This window comes from Cavia porcellus, unplaced genomic scaffold, assembly GCF_034190915.1.
Source record: "Cavia porcellus strain 051 isolate PalLab524CR breed Dunkin Hartley unplaced genomic scaffold, mCavPor4.1 scaffold_3, whole genome shotgun sequence".
Taxonomy (NCBI): domain Eukaryota; kingdom Metazoa; phylum Chordata; class Mammalia; order Rodentia; family Caviidae; genus Cavia; species Cavia porcellus.
In genome coordinates, this window is record NW_026947486.1 from 20,794,065 (window position 1) to 20,815,911 (window position 21,847).

General features: G+C 39.7%; 1 protein-coding gene across 1 annotated transcript in view; it reads left to right on the forward strand.

Moving 5' to 3' along the window:
- Window positions 1-21,566, forward strand: part of LOC134475427 (endogenous retrovirus group K member 5 Gag polyprotein-like) — a 134,302-nt gene extending 112,736 nt beyond the window's left edge. Inside the window, exon 2 of the mRNA XM_063245845.1 lies at window positions 15,326-21,566. Within this exon, the coding sequence (XP_063101915.1) occupies window positions 15,612-17,366 (1,755 nt within the window). The 5' untranslated portion in view covers window positions 15,326-15,611 and the 3' untranslated portion in view covers window positions 17,367-21,566. The remainder of the gene's footprint in view (window positions 1-15,325) is intronic.
- Window positions 21,567-21,847: the final 281 nt, after the last annotated feature.

Consider the following 21,847-nt stretch of genomic DNA (forward strand, 5'->3'; position numbering starts at 1 on the left):
AAATATTAAAGCACAAAGCTAAAAGATTTGTGAATGATTATTATGAATACAGATCCCAAATACCTCATGCTCAAACCTTAGAACACAGATCTTCAGTAATTCCTGAGACAAAAACCCCAAACAAAGATCTCCAAACACATCAAACTCAGAATTTTGTCACAGACACTCAGAATTTAAAGGCTTCCCAGCCTAAACACAAAACGCCAAATACCTTAGGCTCAATGCAGTGAATAAAGACTCTAAAATGTCAGAGACCTCATACTTTGAATAAAAACCATATTCAGATTGAAACACTGGGATACATTTAATTAGTTCAGATACCTGCTCAGAAATGTCAAAATACATTTGATTCTAGCACTGGAGGCCATTGAAGATATTAAAGATACATGCGCCCTACATAGTAATGCTCAAGTAGCACTGAATATAGAAAAAAAGCAACTTATTATCTTACTATCTTCTCACAACACTGAATAAATTGATGCTATATGTGTAGGGCTTTTTCCCCCCCAGATACTTCTCTAGAAGATAACGCTGTCCACCCGGAGTTAGAGTCAGAGCCCACAAATTGAGGGCTAAGGTGTACATTCAGGCCTCTGATAATTCTGACTGACCTACTATACATTGGAGGTTCCCATGGCTCCCTTGTTAGGTTCAGTCATTTGCTAGAATGACTTACAGAGTTCAGGGAAACATTTTCTTACATTTACTGGCTTTTTGAATAAATCATATTACAAAGGATGCAGATGAACAGCCATATGCATAAAGAGGTACACAGGACAAAATATGTGAGAAATGGGGCAGAGATTCCCACCCTTTCCTGGTGCCCCAACTTCCAGGCACCGCCATGTGTTCACCTACAATGAAGCTCTCTGAATCCTTTTGAATTTCTGTGTAGGTTGTGTTATATACATGATTGATTAAGTCACTCAACTTTTAGTCCCACTCTAACCTCTAGAGTTTGAAAAGTTCTAATATTCTAATCATTGTCCCTGGCTAGCTAGCCCTCATGCTGAGGCTATCCAGGGATCACAACAATAAGTCATCTCATTAGGGAAAAAAAAGCATTTATCACTTTGGAGACCCTAAAGGTTTAGTACACCTTTGACATATCTAATAATTACATTTCTTGTATTGAATTTTTAATCTTCTGAATTTCTGTTTGATGCTTTTTCGTGAACACTAAATCTTTGCTAAACTGGTCATTCAAGTTTGTATCATATTCTTTAGTTCAGCTAATTTTTTATTAATCTCTTCTGTAAATTTACTAATTATTTTATTTATTTATCAAATCTAGTATTTCTTTGGTTATATCTTCTCTAAGCTTGCTGAGTGTCTTATTGATTCATTTTCTAATCTTATCATTTCACATAATTCAGTTATATGGCTTTTGATTTCCTCTCCCTCATTTCTTCCTTCCAGAGATCAGCTTTGAGGGAGTTAGGAGTTTTTGGAACCATTTTGTCGTCTTGTTTCTGATGTTTCTATTGTGTGTGCACATGTATGTGTGTGCACCTGTGTGCTAAAGTTTGCAGGCTGATTATAGTGGACAGACTTTGTTACTAGTATTTTTAGTTAGTGTCTTCTTATCAGTGACGTACTCTGGGCATGAAAAACTATAGGGCTTTCCCTCTGTCCCATTAGCTAACTGCTTCCATTGACTTGAGAGTAAATGATGCAATGCACTTGGCCCAGCACCCGTTTTTCCTTGAATGGAAGCAATAGTGTTAATGACATAAAGGCAATCCATATATTGGCACATAAACAAAGTTTATTAATAGCAACAACTCTGCCACCCTGGCAATAGCAATAAAATCAGAAACAATAGCAACATTAAAGACAAACTAGACACTGACATATCATAGAATCCAATAATGTATCACCCTTAACTATAGAATAGGGATCTACAATTGTTGTATAAACACTAAGACAAACCAAATATTGACATAAAGCAAATATTCACTAAATGCAACACTGTACTGCAAACAACAAGAATAGTATTCAATGGTAATAGAATAGAATTAATAAAGTTTAGTGCTTATACAAGTAAAGAGATGGTTTGGGGAAGAGGAAAATGACAAAAATAAAATTTGAAAAATTAAGCAATGGAAGATGAAAAAAAAGATAGCAAAATTGAAATATAGGATCCTATGAAGGAGTTAAAGAATTTTAATAGAATTAGACAAAAGCAACTGAAAATAATAAAGAAAAAAGAAAACAATAAAATAAAGGAAAACGTGAAAATAAAAAAGAAAAATTTTATAGGCAAAAAGGAAAGAATCCTAAATGATACCAAACAAATGTACAAAACAGGAATAAAAAAATTTCTCTATATTTTTGAATTACAGATTTCTTTCCACAATGTGCAGTCTTAGAATTCAGCAAGTCATTTTTTGGCCTTACTTTAAGGTCTGTGAGTTGTGCATTGTCCTCCTACTTTCCAGAGGACTCTGTGCATATATGTCAGACTGTGGCTACCATCAAAACCGATGCATGTCCTTGCTAATGTTGGCAGATGGCCAAAGGGCTCAGACCAGTGGTTTCTGTGCTAGATGTAGGCATTTGGGTATGGGTTGAAACAGACTGCTGGACTTGGTGTCAGTACTTTTAGATCCAGCAACCTCTAAAAGACAAACTTGCCAAACCTGAATTTCCACCATGGAGGGTAGGGCCCCTATGGTCATTCCTAACTTAAGTTTCAACTTCCTGGGGGTGTCTATATCTAGGCTGCACCCTTTCCATGACTACCTTTTGTGGCTGTCTCACACCCAGTCACTGTGGTAGAATAACACTGAAAACTTTTTCTAAGACAGGGTCTATGCAGCTCAGGCTGGTCTCATGCAGCAAACTTCCTACCTCAGCCTCCCCAGTTCTGTGATTATAGCCATGTGCCACCATGCCCAGCAACACTGGAAACTCTGAAGGGAAGTTGTGGTTTAGTTGTTCTATGGCCCAGCTTAAACAATTAACTCCTCCCCAAAGTGACTCCTGATTATTCCTTGTCAAGTCCAGTGGGCACTGCAATGGATTTGTTTTCCCATTCTAGTCTCCTGTGTGGAAAGAACCACTTTCAGAGTAAAATACCGTGGTGGTTTTGCAGTTTACAATAGCTATGGGATTTTTTGGGTTAGTGCTGCTGGCCTAGTCTGTTGTTTATCCCTGGAGCTGCTGACCTTCTGGGATTACCTCCTCTTTCCAGGTGCTGGCCTCTTCCATAATCAGATTGGTCAGTAGGTTAGTGGATGTATTTTCTGCTAAAGAAATACAAAATGCAGAGCAGCATCAAAGTTGACCAGTGACCATGACCAGGGCATGAGATCTATGGATGTGTAGTTGGCCAGGATGGATGTGGCTGTCAAACTTTCTGGGCTCCACTCACGGCAGTGGCTACTTGGGGCTCTGGATTCATTGAACATTAAAATTCCTAGAGAAAATGGCAGCACTTTTCAGGACGTAGAGAGAAGGAAGTAGAAAATGTGGAGCATCGAAGTCCCAGGTGTCTATGCATTTCTTATTATGAATTGGATCAGACTCAGCAAGAATATTTGCAGCCTTTTTTAAAGAAATCCTGAGTGTGAGTTAACTTCAGCGCTACAGTAAAAGATTCAGAGGAGTTATTGAAGTGTGAGTACTCAGAATACCTGGCAAAGAAGGTACATGCAAGTCATATATACATTGTCTTACTGTAATATTTAAATTGTGTTCCCAACAAATATTTTATAAGTTTCCGCTTTTATTTATTGATTGATTTATTTAGTAGTGTGTCATAATGTTATGTTCTTTTTATGGGTTTTTGTGATTATTAGGCTTTACTTTTGTGAATTTTTTTCATCCTTTGGGCCTGATTTAGCAGGTATCAAGGTCCTCTCCTTTGTCTCAGCTCCCTATCTAGCTTCTTCACTTCAAACTCCACAAACAATACTATTACCATACTTCTTTTTTTTTTACAAATACATAATTTCCTCTTCCCAAGTTTTTAGTTTTCCATACTTAACTCCTGCATAGTCACTCCTATATTTTCTTTTCCTTTTTTTCAACTTTCTATTTTTTTTTAAATTTTATTTAAAGAGGAAAAGAAAAAAAAACAGAAAAAGGGTACAAGTTATACAGAATTTCAGAAAAAAATAAACAGTAGGAAATCACTAGTTAATACATTACATATTGTTATCTTAGAAATATTTGTTCAAGTTACAAAATTAAAGCATATAAAGTGGACATTCAAACAGTGAGACTGCAAAGAGTTCTGTTCAATGATCCAACAAAACTCAGTAATATCATTGTCTATCTTATACAATTAAATATGCATGTAGTTATATCGTTTAGAGCATTTTCTTTTCCTCTCTTTTGTACAATGGCTATTACACATTTTGGGTTTTAATCACTCTCACAGTTCTTATTACTTTTTTGGAAGAGAGTAAAACCAAATGTGACATAACAGAACAGAGTCAGTCAAATCAAAAGGGTGGACATAATAGATAATGTAAAAACATAATACAAGGTGATCAACAATGGTTACCATAATGCCTCCCACTATCTCAAGTGGAATTGTCTATATCATCAATTATAATAAAATTGAACAAAACAGTAAAGAATGAAACCAACAGAACCAAAATATTGGAGACATTATAGGTCTTCAAAAGTAGATAATAGTCAACCAGAATGGGCGTCATAATGAATCCCACTATCTTCACAGCTGTTGCCTAAACTTTTGAACCTGGTACTATCAAGCAAAACAGAATAGAAGAACATCAGTCAAAACAAGATGGTGAGAGCAATACAGGGATTCAAATCAAGTTAATAGAAAATCAAAGTGGGTTACTATAATATATCCTGCTATTTTTTATTTATTTTTCCCTTAATTAAAAGGATAAAAATAAAAAAGTAAATAATAAAATGGAGATTGAGATAAAAGAGGGCATAACAACAAAATAGCGCAGATCAAAACATAACCATTTAAGCAAAATAGTGTTTCACCACAAGATAATCCCGACATAAAAGTAGTTACCATATTGTCTCTTTCCTTGAAATCTTCATATAACTTCATATACTGTAGCATCAAATATATCAAAACAATGTAAAACCATTCAAGAGAATGACAGTATTACAGGGTATTTAGAATCAACTAATAGAAAATGAACAATGGTTTCTGTATAATCTCCTTGTCTATAAAAGTTTTTGTTTGTACTATCACATATAATAAAATCCAATAAGATACAACATGTTAAGACCTATGGAGACAGAAGAACAAAAGCTTGATGGTACTTCAAAACAAGATGATATTAAATCAGCATTACCTATTATGACGTTGTTTTCTCCAAAATAGCTGTTCCTATCATCCAATCTTCTCTGCCTCCTTTCTTTTGAGCTCTTTTTCTGTGATTAGTTGTCAGTTTGTCTTCTTCATTTTGTTTTCTGCTCCATTCATTGTGGCCGCTCTGCCACTATTTCTGGATTCTTTGTATTTTTCTTTTTTAGAATATCCTGCAATATTCTCTGTAGAGTTGAATTGGTGGTTGCATACTCCCCTAGTTCCTCTTTATGCTGGAAGCACCTTGTTTTTCCATCAATTTCCAGGGATAGTTGTGAAGGATATATCAATCTTGGCTGGAGGTTATTATCTTTCAAAGCTTGAATTATTTCCCCCCAAGTTCTTCATGATTTGATGGTTTGTGCCGAGAAGTCTGCTGTAATTCTGATGGGTATTCCCTTGTAAGTGATCTGTTTCTTGTCTCTGATGGCTTTTAATATTCTGTTCTTATATTGGATTTCTGGTATTTTGATTATTATATGCCTGGGTGTAGCTCTGTTTGGGTTGTGGGTGGCTGGGGTCCTGTATGCTTCATACATCTGAGTATCTTTACCTTTTGCTAAATTAGGAAAATTCTCCTGGATTATTTCTGTGAGTAGCTTTTGTAGTTCATTTGTTTGTGCCCCTACCTCTTCTTTTATGTTCTTAATTCTTAAGTTATAGATCCTCTTATCATCTTCTAGTCTTTGTATTATTGCTGTTTATTTCTTTGTTATTTTTAAGAAGTTTTTCATTTCATGCTCCCATATTACAAATCTGCCCTCCAGTTCAGATAATCTATCCTCAGATTCTTTCAAGCTGTTATGCCAGTTTTTGATAGAGTTTTTAGTTTCCTGGTAATCTCTTTGAACCTGCTTCATGTATTCTGTTTTCTCTATTTTCACCATCAAACATTTCTCCCCTTTTTCTCTGTTCTTCCATTCCACCATCTGTTTTTTCTTGGGTGATGCTTAGCATTTCTCTAACTATTCTGCTTATGTCTTGCTTCAGGTCATTAATAACTTCATTCCTGAACTCATCTATGAGGCTCTGGAGATAGCGCTTTGTGTCTATTGGTGCTGTGTCTGCTATTGCCTGTTTCTCGGGATTGGGGGCCGAGGAGCCTTTCTTGTTGCTCCCTCTTCCCATATTCTTTGTTCCTTATATACAAGCATATATAGGAGGCCCAGCTTCCTTCCCTGTTGGCCACAGTCTGTTTGAATTGCACCGGCTAGGTATTCTCGCCCACTGCAGTGCACCAGGGAGTTACAAGCCAGGCAGCCTATGCGGGGCCTGCCCCTCCAGGTCAACCTACCAAAGGCTTCACTGCTAGGGTGCACCTCCAGGTGCTGGGACCTGGGTTGTGCTAGCCTACTGGGTCTCAGCCAGCAGTGTCATGTAGGCTAGGCACTTCTCACCAATCCCGCTTGAGAGGGGGATATGTGACTGAAGTCACTACAGCGCCCTGTTCCGGCAAGTCTGCCCAGTCCCAGAATGTCCACTGTTGGAGCCTCCTAGACCATGGAAGAGTCCCAGTTTCCCTCACTCACCAAAGGTCGATGCACAGCTCTCCACCTGTCCCACTCTCAACTCTGTTCACTGATTCCCATTCTCAGAGCTTTCACGCATGTCTCTCCCTGCTGAGCCGATTCAGACGCAGCAGCGGTGGCATGAAACCCAAATTGCGGCTTCCTGGTGCAGGCTCCAGCTTCCACACTGAGGCTTTATCTGTTCCTGTTACAGCACCAGGATTGCATTCCCAGTTGGTTTCTCTCAGCCCAGTTCGTTCTTGGGTCAGCAAGGTATATCTCCCCTTGCTTAGGATTCCTCACTCTGCACGATTCCTGGATTCTAAGGTGGGTCTCTCAGAGACCCTCTGTAGCTGCTGCTATCTGTCTTCCATGTTCTCCCAGAAGTCTCACTCCTATATTTTCTAGTACTAACCCTCCATCCTTCTCATCCTTTGACAGTTCTGTACCTTACTTGGCCTACTGATCTCTCTCTCAGCAGGTTCTGACAACCACACCTAACCTTATGAGAAATCTTAGGGTACTTGAGAAATTAAAACCAAATAAAAATTAAAGAGAGAAATTATAGAGAGCAGAAATCAATGTAATTGATTGACATGGTAATAAAGACTCTATCGAGTAAAAAAATCCCTGGACCTGAAGGACTCATTGCTGAATTCTAAAAAACTTTTAACTATATTATGTCATCAATATTCCTCAAGTGCTTCAAAGAAAGTGAAAGTAATGGAGAGCTCTCAAATCCATTTATGGAAGCCAGTATCATCCTGAGCCTAAAACCTGATAAAGAATCAATTAAAAAAAATGTAAGGCCAATCTTAAAGAACATAGATGCAAAAATTCTCAACAAGATATTAGCAAACCAAGTGAAGTGCATCATACAAAATGATCATACATCATGATGGTCAGAACCAAATAAGTTTCATCACAGAGTTGCAAAGAGGATTCAACATATATAAGTCAATAAAAGTAATACACCACATAAACAAAAGCAAAGTCAAAAACTGTATCAATAGATGCAAAAAAGACTTTCAACAAAATCCAACACCCTTTCATCAAGAAATCCCTGAAGAAAACAGGTGAAGGACTATGTGTGAATATGATAAAAAGCTATTTGTGATAGATTAACAGCCAAAATTATACTAAATGGGGAAAAACTAACAACATTTTCCCTAAAATTAGGGACCAGATGAGGATGTCCACTATCACCAATCCTATTCAACATACTGTAGTATTTGAAACATTAGACAGAGCAATTAGGCAAGAAAAAGAAATAAAAGGGATACACAAAGGAAAGAAAAACTCAAATTATCATTATTTGCAGACGACATGATTCTTTACATAGAAGACCCCCAAAATCTCATAGAATTAATAATCAACTTCAGCAATATAATAGGATACAAAATGAATACACAATAATCATTAACATTTATGTACACCAATAATGAACTTGAAGAGAAGAAAATTATAAAATAATACCTTTTCACAGTCACTTCAAGAAAAATAAAATACTTGGGAATTAACCTAACCAAGGAAGTGAAAGAAATCTACAAAGAAAACTACAGTTCTCTAAAGAAAGAGATTGGAGAGGACATCAGAAAATGGAAAGACGTTCCCTAATCCTGAATAGGCAGAACCAGTATTGTCAAAATGGCCACAGATACTATGCAGTCCTAATCAAAATACAAACAGCATATTTTTTGGATAGTGGGAAAACAATTCTGTTGTAGTCAGGGGCTGTGTAGAGAACAGTTAGAATCAGGACACAAAATTTATAATATTATTTATAATGGTCACCCATAGTTAACACAAGAAAATTCAGGAAATCTGTCCACAATACTAAACACAGAATATTCAGCCAAGGGTCTGAAACCCACAGCAATGTCCTACATGAGTCCAGATTAAAACCCAGAGCTCATGACAATGCCTACCACGAGTCCAGCTGGAGATCTAGAGGCATGAGAAGGACTTACACCAGTCTATTTTATGGATCCATGCTGGGAAGGCCCAAAGGTCAGTGGTGGAAGCTAGAAAGTCTATGCCAGCGGGGTGATGGAGCTATGCTGATAGGTTGAGGGTTCTACACTAGAGCCAAGAAGTCATGCTCAAAACAAAGACTAGGACTGCCCTGAAAAAGACCACAGCCATCCTCAGTGACACAGAGGCCCTGAAGTCCTCTGAACAATACGCACAGTCAAGTACATGTCAGGAAGCCAGCATGATGATTTTGTCCTGGTGATTAAGTGGTGCACATCTTCCCCTCCAGATCCAGGAAGTGATGTTTGATGTAAGGACCAGAGTTCCCCCTATGTGAACCATAGCCACACTCACTAACAAGGTTCCAATCTCCTCTGATGACAATGGTCAGACTCACACTGTGGAAGCTGGTCATGATGAGCTCCTTCAGGAGAACCAACAGCTCAAACAGCAACACGTAGGAGAACCCACAATGCCTAAACACCTCCCTTCTCCTTCCCCATGTCTCTATTTATGCTGACAACTTTACTCAAGTGGAATATCTATGCTCAGCACCATGGTGATTTAATTCAGCTGGATTAAATTGGCCATCAACTTTTTTTTATTTTAAAAAGATTAAGATAAAAGAGGACATAACACAACAGATCAGAACAGAACAATTTAAGCAACATAGTGTTTCACCACAAGACAACCTGACATAACAGTAGCTACCATAGTGTCTCTTTCCTTGACATCTTTGAGTATACCTTCATGCACTACAGTATCAAAGATAACAAGCTAGTATAAAAGCATTCAAGAGAATGAAAGTATTACAGGGTATTCAAAACCAACTAACAGAAAATGAACAATGGTTACTATATTATCTCCTTGTCATAAAAATTTTTCTTTATACTATCACATATAATAAAATCCAATAAGATAAAACATAATAAAACCAATGGAGACAGAAGAATACAAGCTTGGTAGGACTTCAAAACAAGATGGTATTAAATCAGCACTAGCTATTATAATGTCTTTTTTTCTTGAAAATAGCTGTTCATACCTTCTCAGACAATAAAATCAAACAACCCAGAATAAAACTATCCCAACTAATGAATGAAAACATTATAAGGCTTCAAAGCAATATAACGGGGAATCATGAAAACCACATAGTTTTATGTATTCTTACCATTTCTTACACTTGGGAAACTATTTGGTATTTATACATGTGAGTTTAATTTATTTAGCTTATGAATATGGTCTCAAGCTGCATTCATTTGTTTATAAATATCTCAATGTGATCATTCTTTATAGCTGAGTAGTATTCCATTGTATAAAAATACCACAACTTTTTTATCCATTACTCGGTTCATCAACACTTAGGTTGTTTCCAAGATGTGGCTATTGCAAATTGTGCTGCTATAAACATAGGTGCACATATATCACTCTGGTATGATGTTTTCAGTTCTTCTGGGAATATGCCTAGAAGTGGAATAGCTGGGTCGAATGGGACTTCCAATCCCAGCTTTTTAAGGAATCTTCAGGCTGACCTCCACAGTGGGTGCACCAGTATACACTACCACCAACAGTGCAATAGAGTTCCTTTTTCCCAACACCCTCTCCAGCATTTTGTTGTTGGTAATTCTCTTGATCCTGGCCATTCATTCTGGAGTGAGATGGAATCTCAGTGTGGTTTTAATTTGCATTTCTCTAATAAGTAATGATGCTGAACATTTTTTCATGTATTTATTTACCATTTGTATTTCTTCATCTGAGAACTGTGTATTCATCTCAGATGTCCATTATTGGATTGGGTCCTTGAATTTCAGGGTTCTAATTTTTAAAAATTCTTTATGTTTTAGACAGAAGTACTTTGTCTGAGGGACAGATAACTAAGATTTTTTTCCCAGTTTGTGGGTTTTCTTTTCACTATACTGGAGATATCTTTTGACATGAAGAACCTTTTTAATAAGACGAGATCCCAGCTATTGATTCTGGGAAGTAGTGTGATTTGATTCCTGTTCATGAATTCTCTACCTACCCCTATGTCTTCAAGATTTTTACCTACTTTGTCTTCCAATAGATTTAGTGTTTCTGTTTTAATATTCAGATCTTTGATCCATTTAGATTTTAATTTAGTACATGGGGATAGGCATGGGTCTGGCTTTAGTTTTCAGCATATGGAGAGCCAGTTTTTCCAGCACCATTTATTAAAGAGACTGTCGTTCTTCCAGTGAACATGTTTGGCCCCTTTATCAAGATAAGGTGGTGGAGTTTGTTTGTAGTTGTGGTAGTATCTTCTAATATATTCCATTGATCTTCAGCTCTGTTTTTATTCCAGTACCATGTTGATTTTACTACAATTGCTTTGTAGTATAACTTCAAGTCAGGGATTGTGATGCCTCCTGCCTTGCCTTTGCTGCTCTAGAACTGCCTTTGCTATTATAGGTCTCTTCTGGTTCCAGATGAATTTTAGGAGTAATTTCTCTAGATCTATGAGGTATGTTGAATGTATTTTCTTTGGTATTGCATTGAATCTGTATAAGAGTTTAGGGAGAATGGCCATTTTCACAATATTTGTTCTTCCTATTCATGAAAAAGCAATGTTTTCCATTTTCTGAGATTTTCTGTGATTTCTTTTTTCAGAGTATTATAATTTTCCCTGCAAAGAACTTTTACTAGTTTTGTGAGATTAACTCCTAAGTATTTCATTTTTTAAGATGTTAGTATGGAGGGTGTGGCTTCCCTTATTTCTCTCTCAGTGATTTTGTTGTTAGTGTGTAGAAATGCTATTGATTTTTAAGTATTGATTTTGTATCCAGCTACATTGCTGAATTTATTTATTATATCTAGGAGTCTTTCAATGGAGTTTTGGGGGTCTTCTATGTAGAGTATCATGTCATCTGCAAATAATGATAATTTAACTTCCTCTTTTACAATTTTTATCCTTTTATTTGTCTCTCTTGTCTAATTGCTCTGGCTAGTATTTCCAGTACTATACTGAATAGGAGTGGTGATAAGGGACATACTTATCTTGTGCCTGATTTTAAGGTAAAGGCTTTCAGTTTTTGGCAGTTTAATATGATGCTGGCTGTTGGTTTGTCATAGATAGCTTTTATCATATTGAGGTAAAGACCATCTATTCCAATTTACTGTAAGTTTCTTATCATGAATGAATATTGGACCTTATCAAAAGCTTTTTCTGCATCTATAGAGATGATCATGTGATTCTTTTGGCTTTATTGATATGGTGGATAACATTTAGTGATTTACATATGTTGAACCATCCCTGCATGCCTGGAATGAATCCCACTTGGTAATGCTGTATAATATTTTTGATGATTTGCTGCATCCTATATGCCAATATTTTATTGAGGATTTTGGCATCTGTGTTCATTAGGGAGGTGGTCTGTATTTCTCTTTTTTAGTTGAGTCTTTCTCAGGTTTTGGTAGTAGAGTAATATTTGCTTCCAGGAATGACTTCCCTTTTGATTTCATTGAAGAGTTTGAGAAGTGTCAGTATTAAGTCTTCTTTGTATTTCATGTAGAATTCCACAGTGAATCCATCTGAGCCTGGGCTCTTCTTTGTAGGTAAGGACTTAATTACATTTTCAATTTATTTAATAGAAATTGGGTTATTCCTCAGTTTTACATCTCCTTGACTCAGCTTTGGTATTTCATATGTTTCTAGGAATCTGTCCATTTCTTCTGTGTTATTGAACCTTTGAGAGTAGAGGTCTTCAAAATAGGTGTTGATGATCTTCTGTATTTCCACAGAGTCTGTAGTGATTTCACCTTTTTCATTCCTCATTGCATGAATTTTAGCTTTTTCTTTCCTTTTCTAAATTAGATTGGCTAGGGGCTTATCAATTTTATTTATTCTTTCAAAGAACCAACTCTTTGATTCATTGATTTTTTGGATCATTTTTTAGTCTCTATTGCATTCATCTCTGCTCTGATTTTTATACTATCCTCCCTTCTTTTGGCTTTGAGCTTGACTTGCTCTTCTTTTTCTAAATATTTGAAGTGTAGCATCAGGTTTTTTATTTGTATTTGTTCTCTTTTCCTGATGTGGGAACTCAGTGCAATAAATTTTCCTCTGAGGACTGCTTTCATTGCATCCCACAGATTCTGGTAAGTTGTATTTGTATTTTTGTTTGCTTGTAGGTATTGTTTAATTTCTTCTTTAATTTCCTCTGTGACCCACTGATTGCTCAAGAGTGTATTATTCAATTTCCATGTGTTTGTGGAGGTTTTTCAGTTTCTTTTCTCATTAATTTCTAGTTTCATGATGCTATGATCTGATAACATGCATGTGATTATTTCAACTCTTTTGCATTTATTTAATTGTATTCTGTGGGCTAGAATGTGGTCTATTTTAGAGAATGACCCATGTACTGCTGAGAAGAATATATATTCTGATGTTGTGGGATGGAACACCCTTTATATTTCTATCAAGTTCATTTGTTCACAGGTGTTAATCAGTTCTGTTATTTCTTTGCTGATTTTCTGTCTGCTTGAGCTGTCCTTCTGTGTCAATAGTGTGTTAAGTTCTCCTGTTATAACTGTGTTATTGCTAATTTGATTTTTCATTTCTATTAATACTTGCTTTGTATAACTGGGTGCTCTGGAATTTGGTGCATATGTATTTAAGATAGTTATCTCTTCCTCTTGAAGTATTCCCCTAAACAGTATGTAGTGATCTTCTTTATCTCTTCTGATCATTATTGGTTTGAAGTTCACATTGTCTGCAAACAGAATAGCTATCTACACGTTTTTGGAGGTTCCTGTTGCATGTAGTATTGTTTCCCATCCTTTGACTTTTAGTCTATGAGTTTCTTTTTGGGTTAGATTGGTTTCTTGTAGATAGCATATGGTTGGATGTTGTTTCTTGACCCATTCTGCCAGTCTGTTTCTTTTAATTGGTGAATTGAGACCATTTACATTAATGGTTATGACCGTTATATATTGTTTTATTGTTGACATGTTATCTTTCTGCTGTTACATCTTTGTCTCTCCATTGTGTTTAATTGTCTGCCTTGCCTAGTGGTTTTTTCCTATGTGTGTCTAGACTACCTTTCAGTATTCTTTGCAGGGTTGGTTTGGTGATGGTGAAGTTCTTCAGCTGTTCTTTGTCATGGAAGTATCTTATTTCTCCATCCATTTTTAAGGACAGTTTTACAGGGTACATCAGTCTAGGTTAGAAATAATTTTCCTTTAAGATCTGAAGTACTTCACTCCATGCTCTTCTTGACTTCATTGTCTGTGTTGAGAAGTCTGCTGTGGTTCTGATAGGCTTTCCTTTATAGATGATCTGTCTCTTCTCTCTAACAGGTTTTAATATTCTATTCTTATGTTGGATTTCTGGAATGGTGATTATTATATGTCTGGGTGTAGTTTTATTTTAGTTATGGCTATTTGGAACTCTATATGGTTCACTTATGTGTATCTCAGTTTCCATTCTCATGATTGGGAAATTTTCAGCTATTACTTCTATAAATAACCTCTTGATATCCTTTGTGTTGTCCCCTTCTTTTTCATTTATCCTTATCAATCTTATGTTGTTTTTCTTTGAATCATCTTCTAGCTGTTGAATTGTTGTTTCCCTTGTTATTTTTAAGAGATCTTTCCTTTCCTGTTCAGTAGCTGCAGTCTTGTCTTCAAGATCTGAAATTCTATCTTCACTTTTGTCTGCTTTATGTGTTCTTTTTGTCTCTTATATTGTTCATCCAGGGATTCTTTTTGTTTTGTTCCTCTAATTTTTTACTGTGTCTTCTTTAGATATGTTCAGCATCTCTTTGATTACTTTTATCATTTCTTCTTTTACCTGGGAGACTATTTCTAGTTTGAATTTCTTTAAAGCTTTCGGGAGTTATGTCTTTATTTCAGTTACTATTATTTCATGTATTTCAGGTGTATGGTATATATTTTCTTCTATGTACATGGCTCCTAGGCTTTCTTGTGATGGGCTGGATGTTTGAGATTGCATTTTGGTCTTTCTTTTTGTCATTTTCCTATATTTCCATGTCTCAAGTGTTGTTCCAAAGCTTCCCCTTGGTGTGTTGGACATCATCTCCTATGTCCTGGGCTCCTGAGGTTCCTCTGGCAACAAACCTCCCCACTTGGGCAGTGAAGCCCCTGGATTAAAAGAAGTTTACCAGGCATGGCCCAGACAGGCCCAAAGCCTCCTCCTGAAGCATAGCTCCCCCTCTGGTGTCAAATCTCCTCAGACTGAAAGAAGGCCACCAGTCATTGTCTAGTGTAGGGAGCCGAGTGACAGGCATTGCTGCCTAGATGTCTCTCTCTCTCTCTCCTATGGGCACTGCGTCTGCCTACATTAACCATAATCCTCTTCTGCTTACGTCACTTATCCGGATGTGATGGTAACCCTGTTGTATTCATCTGTTTAACCTCTTCCTGTCCCAGCTCCCGCCCTTAGCCTATAAAAGGTGTGATTATTTTCTCAATAAACCGGAGGCTTGATTGGGTTAACATCAACTTGCCTTCGTCTCTTTTTGTCTCCCCCATGTCTTTTGTTTAATCCCCGTTTCTCCTCCAGGAGTTCCGAACTTGTTGATCTGCAGGCCGGATCAAGTGGCGCTCAGCGTGGGAGCTCCTGGCACGGAGAAGTTAAAGAGGGAGCCGTTCGAGAGACAGCCGGCTTAAACCGAAAGTGAAAGCAAATTGAACCAGAGACCTCGGCCGAGGAATGAGTAAACTGAATCAAGGATTAAAGTTTAAAGCAACAGGACATTAAATCAAGTGCCGAGACCTGCGCAGGCGACTACCCGACGTCCTGCCCGAGTCACGGTGAGTGAACGGCAACCCCATTTCCCTTTCCCGACATGGGTCAAGTATTGAGCGAACATGAAGTGTTCGTCGGAGGCCTTATAAAGGCATTAAAGACAAGAGAGATAAGGGTTAAAAAAAAAGAATTATTACAGTATTTTCAGTTTATTCATAAGGTTTGCCCTTGGTTCCCCCTAGAGGGTTCTATAGATACCAAGAGGTGGAATACAGTAAGAGATGTTTTAAAAGATTATTATAGAGTTTTCGGTCCAAAAAAGGTTCCTGTGACCACCTTTACATATTGGAATTTAATTTCTGAGCTGCTTGCCCAGAGGCATGCAGACCCTCAGGTTGAGGAGACAGCTGCACTGGGTGAGGCTGCCTTGCGCGACTCCCTTAAATCTACCTCAAAATCGTCGTCAGAAAAATCTGAAGCCTCTGATTTCTCAGATGCAGAGAATGATGGCCTGTTAGAGGTCCTTGTACATGGTGATCTGCCACCACTTCCACCTGTTGACATGATCAACAGGTCCCAGGATGGCAGCCCGCCACTCCCTGTGCCTCCATGGCCAATTGGGGATTCATATAAGCCTTTAGACCCCAGCCTTTCTGATTCTCAGGAGGTCAACTGGAAACAACCAACACAACAAGCCTCTAGATATCACCCTAACCCTGCTGCAGCACCGGTCGCTATTAGGCCATCCCCTGACTATGATGATGCACTCAGCATCTGCTCTCAACCTTCTAGCACATTAGTGGAGTTGGAGCAGAGAAAAGCAGATCTTTTAAAACAGATACAGCTAGAAAAAAAATGCCAAGATCTTTCAATTCAATTGCAGGCCCTCCGAGCTACACAGTTTCATAGTGTCCCTGAGATGGAGCCTGCCTCCAGCACGCCTTGTAGTGTGCTTAAAATGGTGCCTGCCTCTGGCAGCCAGCCTAAAATGGCTTTCCCAGTCACAGAGGCCTTTACTCCCCCATGGGATGTTGAAGAGGGCACTAAACCACAAGCTGTTAGGATACACACACCTCTTACCGTGACAGCCTTAAAAGAGTTAAAGGCCGCAGTCTCTCAATATGGCCCGACTGCCGCCTACACCATGGCAGTTCTAGATTCTTTGACTCAGGGTTGGATTATTCCTAATGAGTGGAAAGACTTAGCAAAAGCCACCCTCTCCGGAGGCAATTATCTATTATGGAGATCTGAATTTTTTGATCAATGTGAGGACATAGCCAGAGACAACGCCACACGGCTTAGCCCCTGGACCCTTGCTATGCTTACAGGAACAGGAGATTTTGCCACAAAAGAGACCCAAATGCAGTTCGATTCGGGCCTCTTTGCCCAGATTAATATGGCAGCCATTAGAGCATGGAAACGGCTCCCCTCAGGAGGCGAGCCTACTTTATCTCTCACCCAAATAAAACAAAAGCCTGAGGAGCCCTTTTCGGACTTTGTCGATCGCCTCTTACAGGCGGCAGAGCGTCTTTTCGGCTCCACAGAAACAAACTCTGCCCTGGTTAAACAATTGGCTTATGAAAATGCAACCTCAGATTGTCAGGCTGCAATTCGACCACATCGCAAAAAAGAGGACTTATCGGGTTATATACGCTTATGTACAGATATTGGGCCAGTTTATCAAGGCCTAGCCATGGCTACAACACAACAAGGTTGCATAGTTACACAACCCCTTTCTCGTTCTAAAAAAGATGCCACTTGTTTCAAATGTGGCCAAAGTGGCCACACGGCTCGTGATTGCAAAAAAAAAAAATCAAAATCAGTCCTCTACAAAAAAGCCAGGGCTGTGTCCTAGATGTAAGCGAGGAGACCACTGGGCTAATGAGTGCAAGTCCAAAAGAGATGTTCACGGTAACCCTCTCTCCCCGCAGGGAAACGGGTTACGGGGCCGGCCCCAGGCCCCCAATTCCGGACAAACCCGTGGGGCTCCAAGGTTTGTCCCAGCAAAAAACCATCCATTTCAGACCTCTTCAGGGCAACCCCGGGGAGTGCAGGGTTGAACCTCTGTTCCGCCTCCAGCACAGTTTTAACCGCTGACATGGGTGTTCAGATCATACCCTCAGGAATCTATGGGCCCCCTCCCCCCGGAAGTTTTGGACTTATCATTGGACGTAGTAGCACTACGCTTAAAAGATTACAAGTTCTGCCCGGGATAGTAGATAGTGATTACACAGGAGAAATAAAGGTCATGGTTTCTCCCCTTGTCGGTGTCATACCAGTTAGGACAGGGCAACGCCTTGCTCAATTGCTGCTATTGCCATTGGCTCAAACATCTAACAAATGCATAACTCCCTATAGGAGGAACTCCTTTCCTGGAGCTTCAGATGTATATTGGGCACAACGTATCTCCAAACAAAAGCCCCTCATGACTCTGTCTTTAGATGGAAAAAGTTTCTCAGGCCTCATTGATACAGGCGCAGATGTTTCCATTATCAGAAAGGAGGAATGGCCTACTGCCTGGCCTTTAGAAACAACCTTAACACACCTCCAAGGGATTGGACACTCAAAAAATCCACAACGCAGTTCCAAACAACTGGTTTGGAGAGACCAAGAAGGTAATCAAGGACACTTACAACCTTATGTCATAGAGAGTCTGCCTCTTAATTTATGGGGTAGGGACTTACTCTCTCAAATGGGATTAATTATGGGAAGCCCTAATAATGTTGTCACAATGCAAATGCTTAGTAAGGGCTACCTGCCAAAACAGGGCTTAGGAAAAAATAACATGGGCATTACTGATCCCATCATTCCCATCCCTAACAATGGTAAAGTTGGGTTAGGCCATTTTTCTTAGGGGCCATTGACGCTCCTGCGATCCATGCTACACGAATTACATGGCTATCAGATGAGCCGGTATGGGTCGATCAGTGGCCCCTTAACTCTGAAAAGCTTGCAGCCGCAAGGCAGCTGGTGCAGGACCAGTTAGATGCAGGCCACATTGTTCCTAGTAATTCCCCTTGGAACACACCTATCTTTGTTATCCGGAAAAGGTCAGGAAAGTGGAGGCTGCTACAAGACCTTAGGGCGATAAATAAGACAATGGTCTTAATGGGGCCCCTACAACCAGGCCTCTCCTCACTCAGTGCCATTCCTTTAGGATTTTTTAAAATTGTCATAGATCTTAAAGATTGCTTTTTCTCTATTCCTTTACACTTCATGACTTCCAAAAACTATTGGGAGATATTAATTGGCTCATACCATTTTTAAAACTAACTAAACATGATTTACAGCCCCTTTATGCACTGCTTCGGGGAGACATAGATCCAACTTCCCCCCGAGAGCTTACACCTGATGCCAGGAGAGCGCTCAGTAAAGTAGAAGAGGCTATTGCTCAACAAACTGTTTCCTTTATGGACTACAATGAGCCTTTACAGTTTCTCATTTTTAATACAAAGCTTTGCCCTACAGCAGTGTTCTGGCAACAAGCTCCCCTCATGTGGGTCCATTTACCAGTCTCTCCAAAAAGAACACTTTTGCCTTATTTCCAAGCTGTCTCAGACCTAATAATCCAGGGTAGAAAGCAGGGAAAATGTTACTTTGGCAAAGAACCAGACGTTATCATTCAACCTTTTACAAAAGACCAAATAGATTGGCTACTTCAGAGTACTGAAGTGTGGCCTATTGCCTTAGCTTCCTATTCAGGGACTATTGACAATCATTACCCTCCAAATAAGCTAGTTGACTTTGCTAATCGTCACTCATTTATATTCCCTAAAGTCACAGCTTCGCAACCCCTTCCAGGTGCCCTGGTTTTATTCACTGATGGCTCATCCTCTGGAAGAGCTGCTTATGTATCTCAAGACAATGTTTCTACCCTCCAGGCAGATACTTCCTCTGCACAATTAACAGAGTTAGAAGCTATTCTTGCAGCTTTTGCTGCTTACTCTGACCAACCATTTAATTTGTATACTGACAGTGCTTATCTTGCCCAGTCTGTTCCATTATTAGAGACTGTTGCTATTATATGTCATGCTTCCCCAGCTGCAAATCTGTTCAAACAATTACAATGCTTCATACGGCTTCGCCGTCATAAGTTCTTTATCGGTCATCTGCGAGCTCATTCCAACCTCCCAGGGCCTCTTGCCCAAGGAAATCATTTGGCTGATGTTGCTGTACGAACACAGGTTTTTATGGCTCAGGACTCCAAGGTGTCTGAGGCCCAACAAGCCCACCAGTTACATCACCTCAATGCTCACACCCTCCGCCTTCTCTACAAAATTACCTGTGAGCAAGCCAGACAAATTGTAAAAAATTGCCCATCTTGTGCTATCCACTCACCTGTTCAACACCTAGGAGTCAACCCTAGAGGTTTAATTCCTAATGCCTTATGGCAAATGGATGTTACCCATTTCAATGAGTTTGGCAATCTAAAATATGTACATGTCATTATTGACACTTATAGTGGCTTCATTTTTGCCACTCTCCAGACTGGAGAAGCTGCTAAACACATTATAGCCCATATGCTGTCAGCCTTCTCAGTTCTGGGATGTCCTCAACAGCTTAAGACCGATAATGGCCCTGGCTATACCAGCACCTCCTTTGCTCAATTTTGTAAAAGCCTTAATATCCTCCACACTACAGGTATACCTTATAATCCTCAGGGACAAGGCATTGTTGAACGTGCGCATCGTTCTCTTAAATTCACCATAGATAAAATAAAAAGGGAGACATGGTACCCCACCTAGGGGTCCCCTAGAAATGTCCTTTCACATGCTCTTTTTATTTTAAATTTTCTGACCCTGGATGCTTCAGGCTGCTCCGCAGCATCTCGGTTTTGGCATACTCAGACTCAAACACGGTTTGCATCTGTTTTATGGAGAGACCCACTAACCAATGTGTGGAATGGCCCTGATCCAGTCCTTATCTGGGGACGAGGTTCAGTGTGTGTTTACTCTCAACAAGATAGAGGAGCTAGATGGCTACCTGAACGCCTCGTAAAGCAAGTAGACAATTCTTCAAAGACCCCATGTAACGCCCAGGAATAATGTTATTTCCTGAGGCACAATCCCCTGTGTTCTCTTACAGGTGACACATCTCCCTGGAGCCTTATGCTGCTTAACCAGCCTTCTTGAGCCACACCACACCCATGGTGGATTTTGACCCCTGCCAAACAGACTGCAACTGCTGACAGCCATGCACAGAACCCCATGACTGTGGAAGAGGCTCTTCTCGGTCTGGAGGAACATACGCCAGCCAAATAGACTGCATCCAGTATTATTCAAGGCATGCTCCAAGACACAGGAGAATGACTTCATACAGAGACACCAACAAATGACTGTCAACCCCTTCTCCTTGATTTTGGGGGGGGGGAGTTTTTCCCTTACCTAGTCCCACTTTTGGGTCCCCTAGCTGACCTATTGTTTCTCATTTCTGTGAGTCTTGTATTTTTCAGAGGATTATGATGTTCATTAATAACCGGATAGACGCATTTATGGCAAAGCCCATTCAGGTACACTACCATCAGCTGGAGATGACAGATCAACAAACCTACAGGGAAGGAATTCCCACGAGTGGCCCATATGATGATGCGGCCTGACTGCCCTGGGGCAATGGACAGGCAGTCAGAGACGGGCAACTAGGACATGCATGTTAATTCCAACGGCCACCTAAGACAGGCACAGGACCAACTGCTGTTCTGCAAGCCCATGACGGGTAAGGCCTGGTTGGGTTCATGCAATGAGGTCCTTGACCTAAGACAGACGCTGTCCTCACAGGGCCTGCCATACTCTTAATTAAATAATATAAAAAGGGAGGAGATGTAGGGAGCCGAGTGACAGGCATTGCTGCCTAGATGTCTCTCTCTCTCTCTCCTATGGGCACTGCGTCTGCCTACATTAACCATAATCCTCTTCTGCTTACGTCACTTATCCGGATGTGATGGTAACCCTGTTGTATTCATCTGTTTAACCTCTTCCTGTCCCAGCTCCCACCCTTAGCCTATAAAAGGTGTGATTATTTTCTCAATAAACCGGAGGCTTGATTGGGTTAACATCAACTTGCCTTCGTCTCTTTTTGTCTCCCCCATGTCTTTTGTTTAATCCCCGTTTCTCCTCCAGGAGTTCCGAACTTGTTGATCTGCAGGCCGGATCAGTCTAGGCAGTCCCAAAACTTACCAAGCGCAGTCCAGCATGGCCACAAGCCAGGTGGGTCCCTGACCACCTGCAGCAAGTCTCTCAAACTCTCCCGGGGTTTAGGTGGTGTGCAGGAACCTACCTCCTTGGGTAGTGAAGCTCCCCAGAGTGAAAGAAGGTCACCGGGCATGGCCCAGGCAGGCCC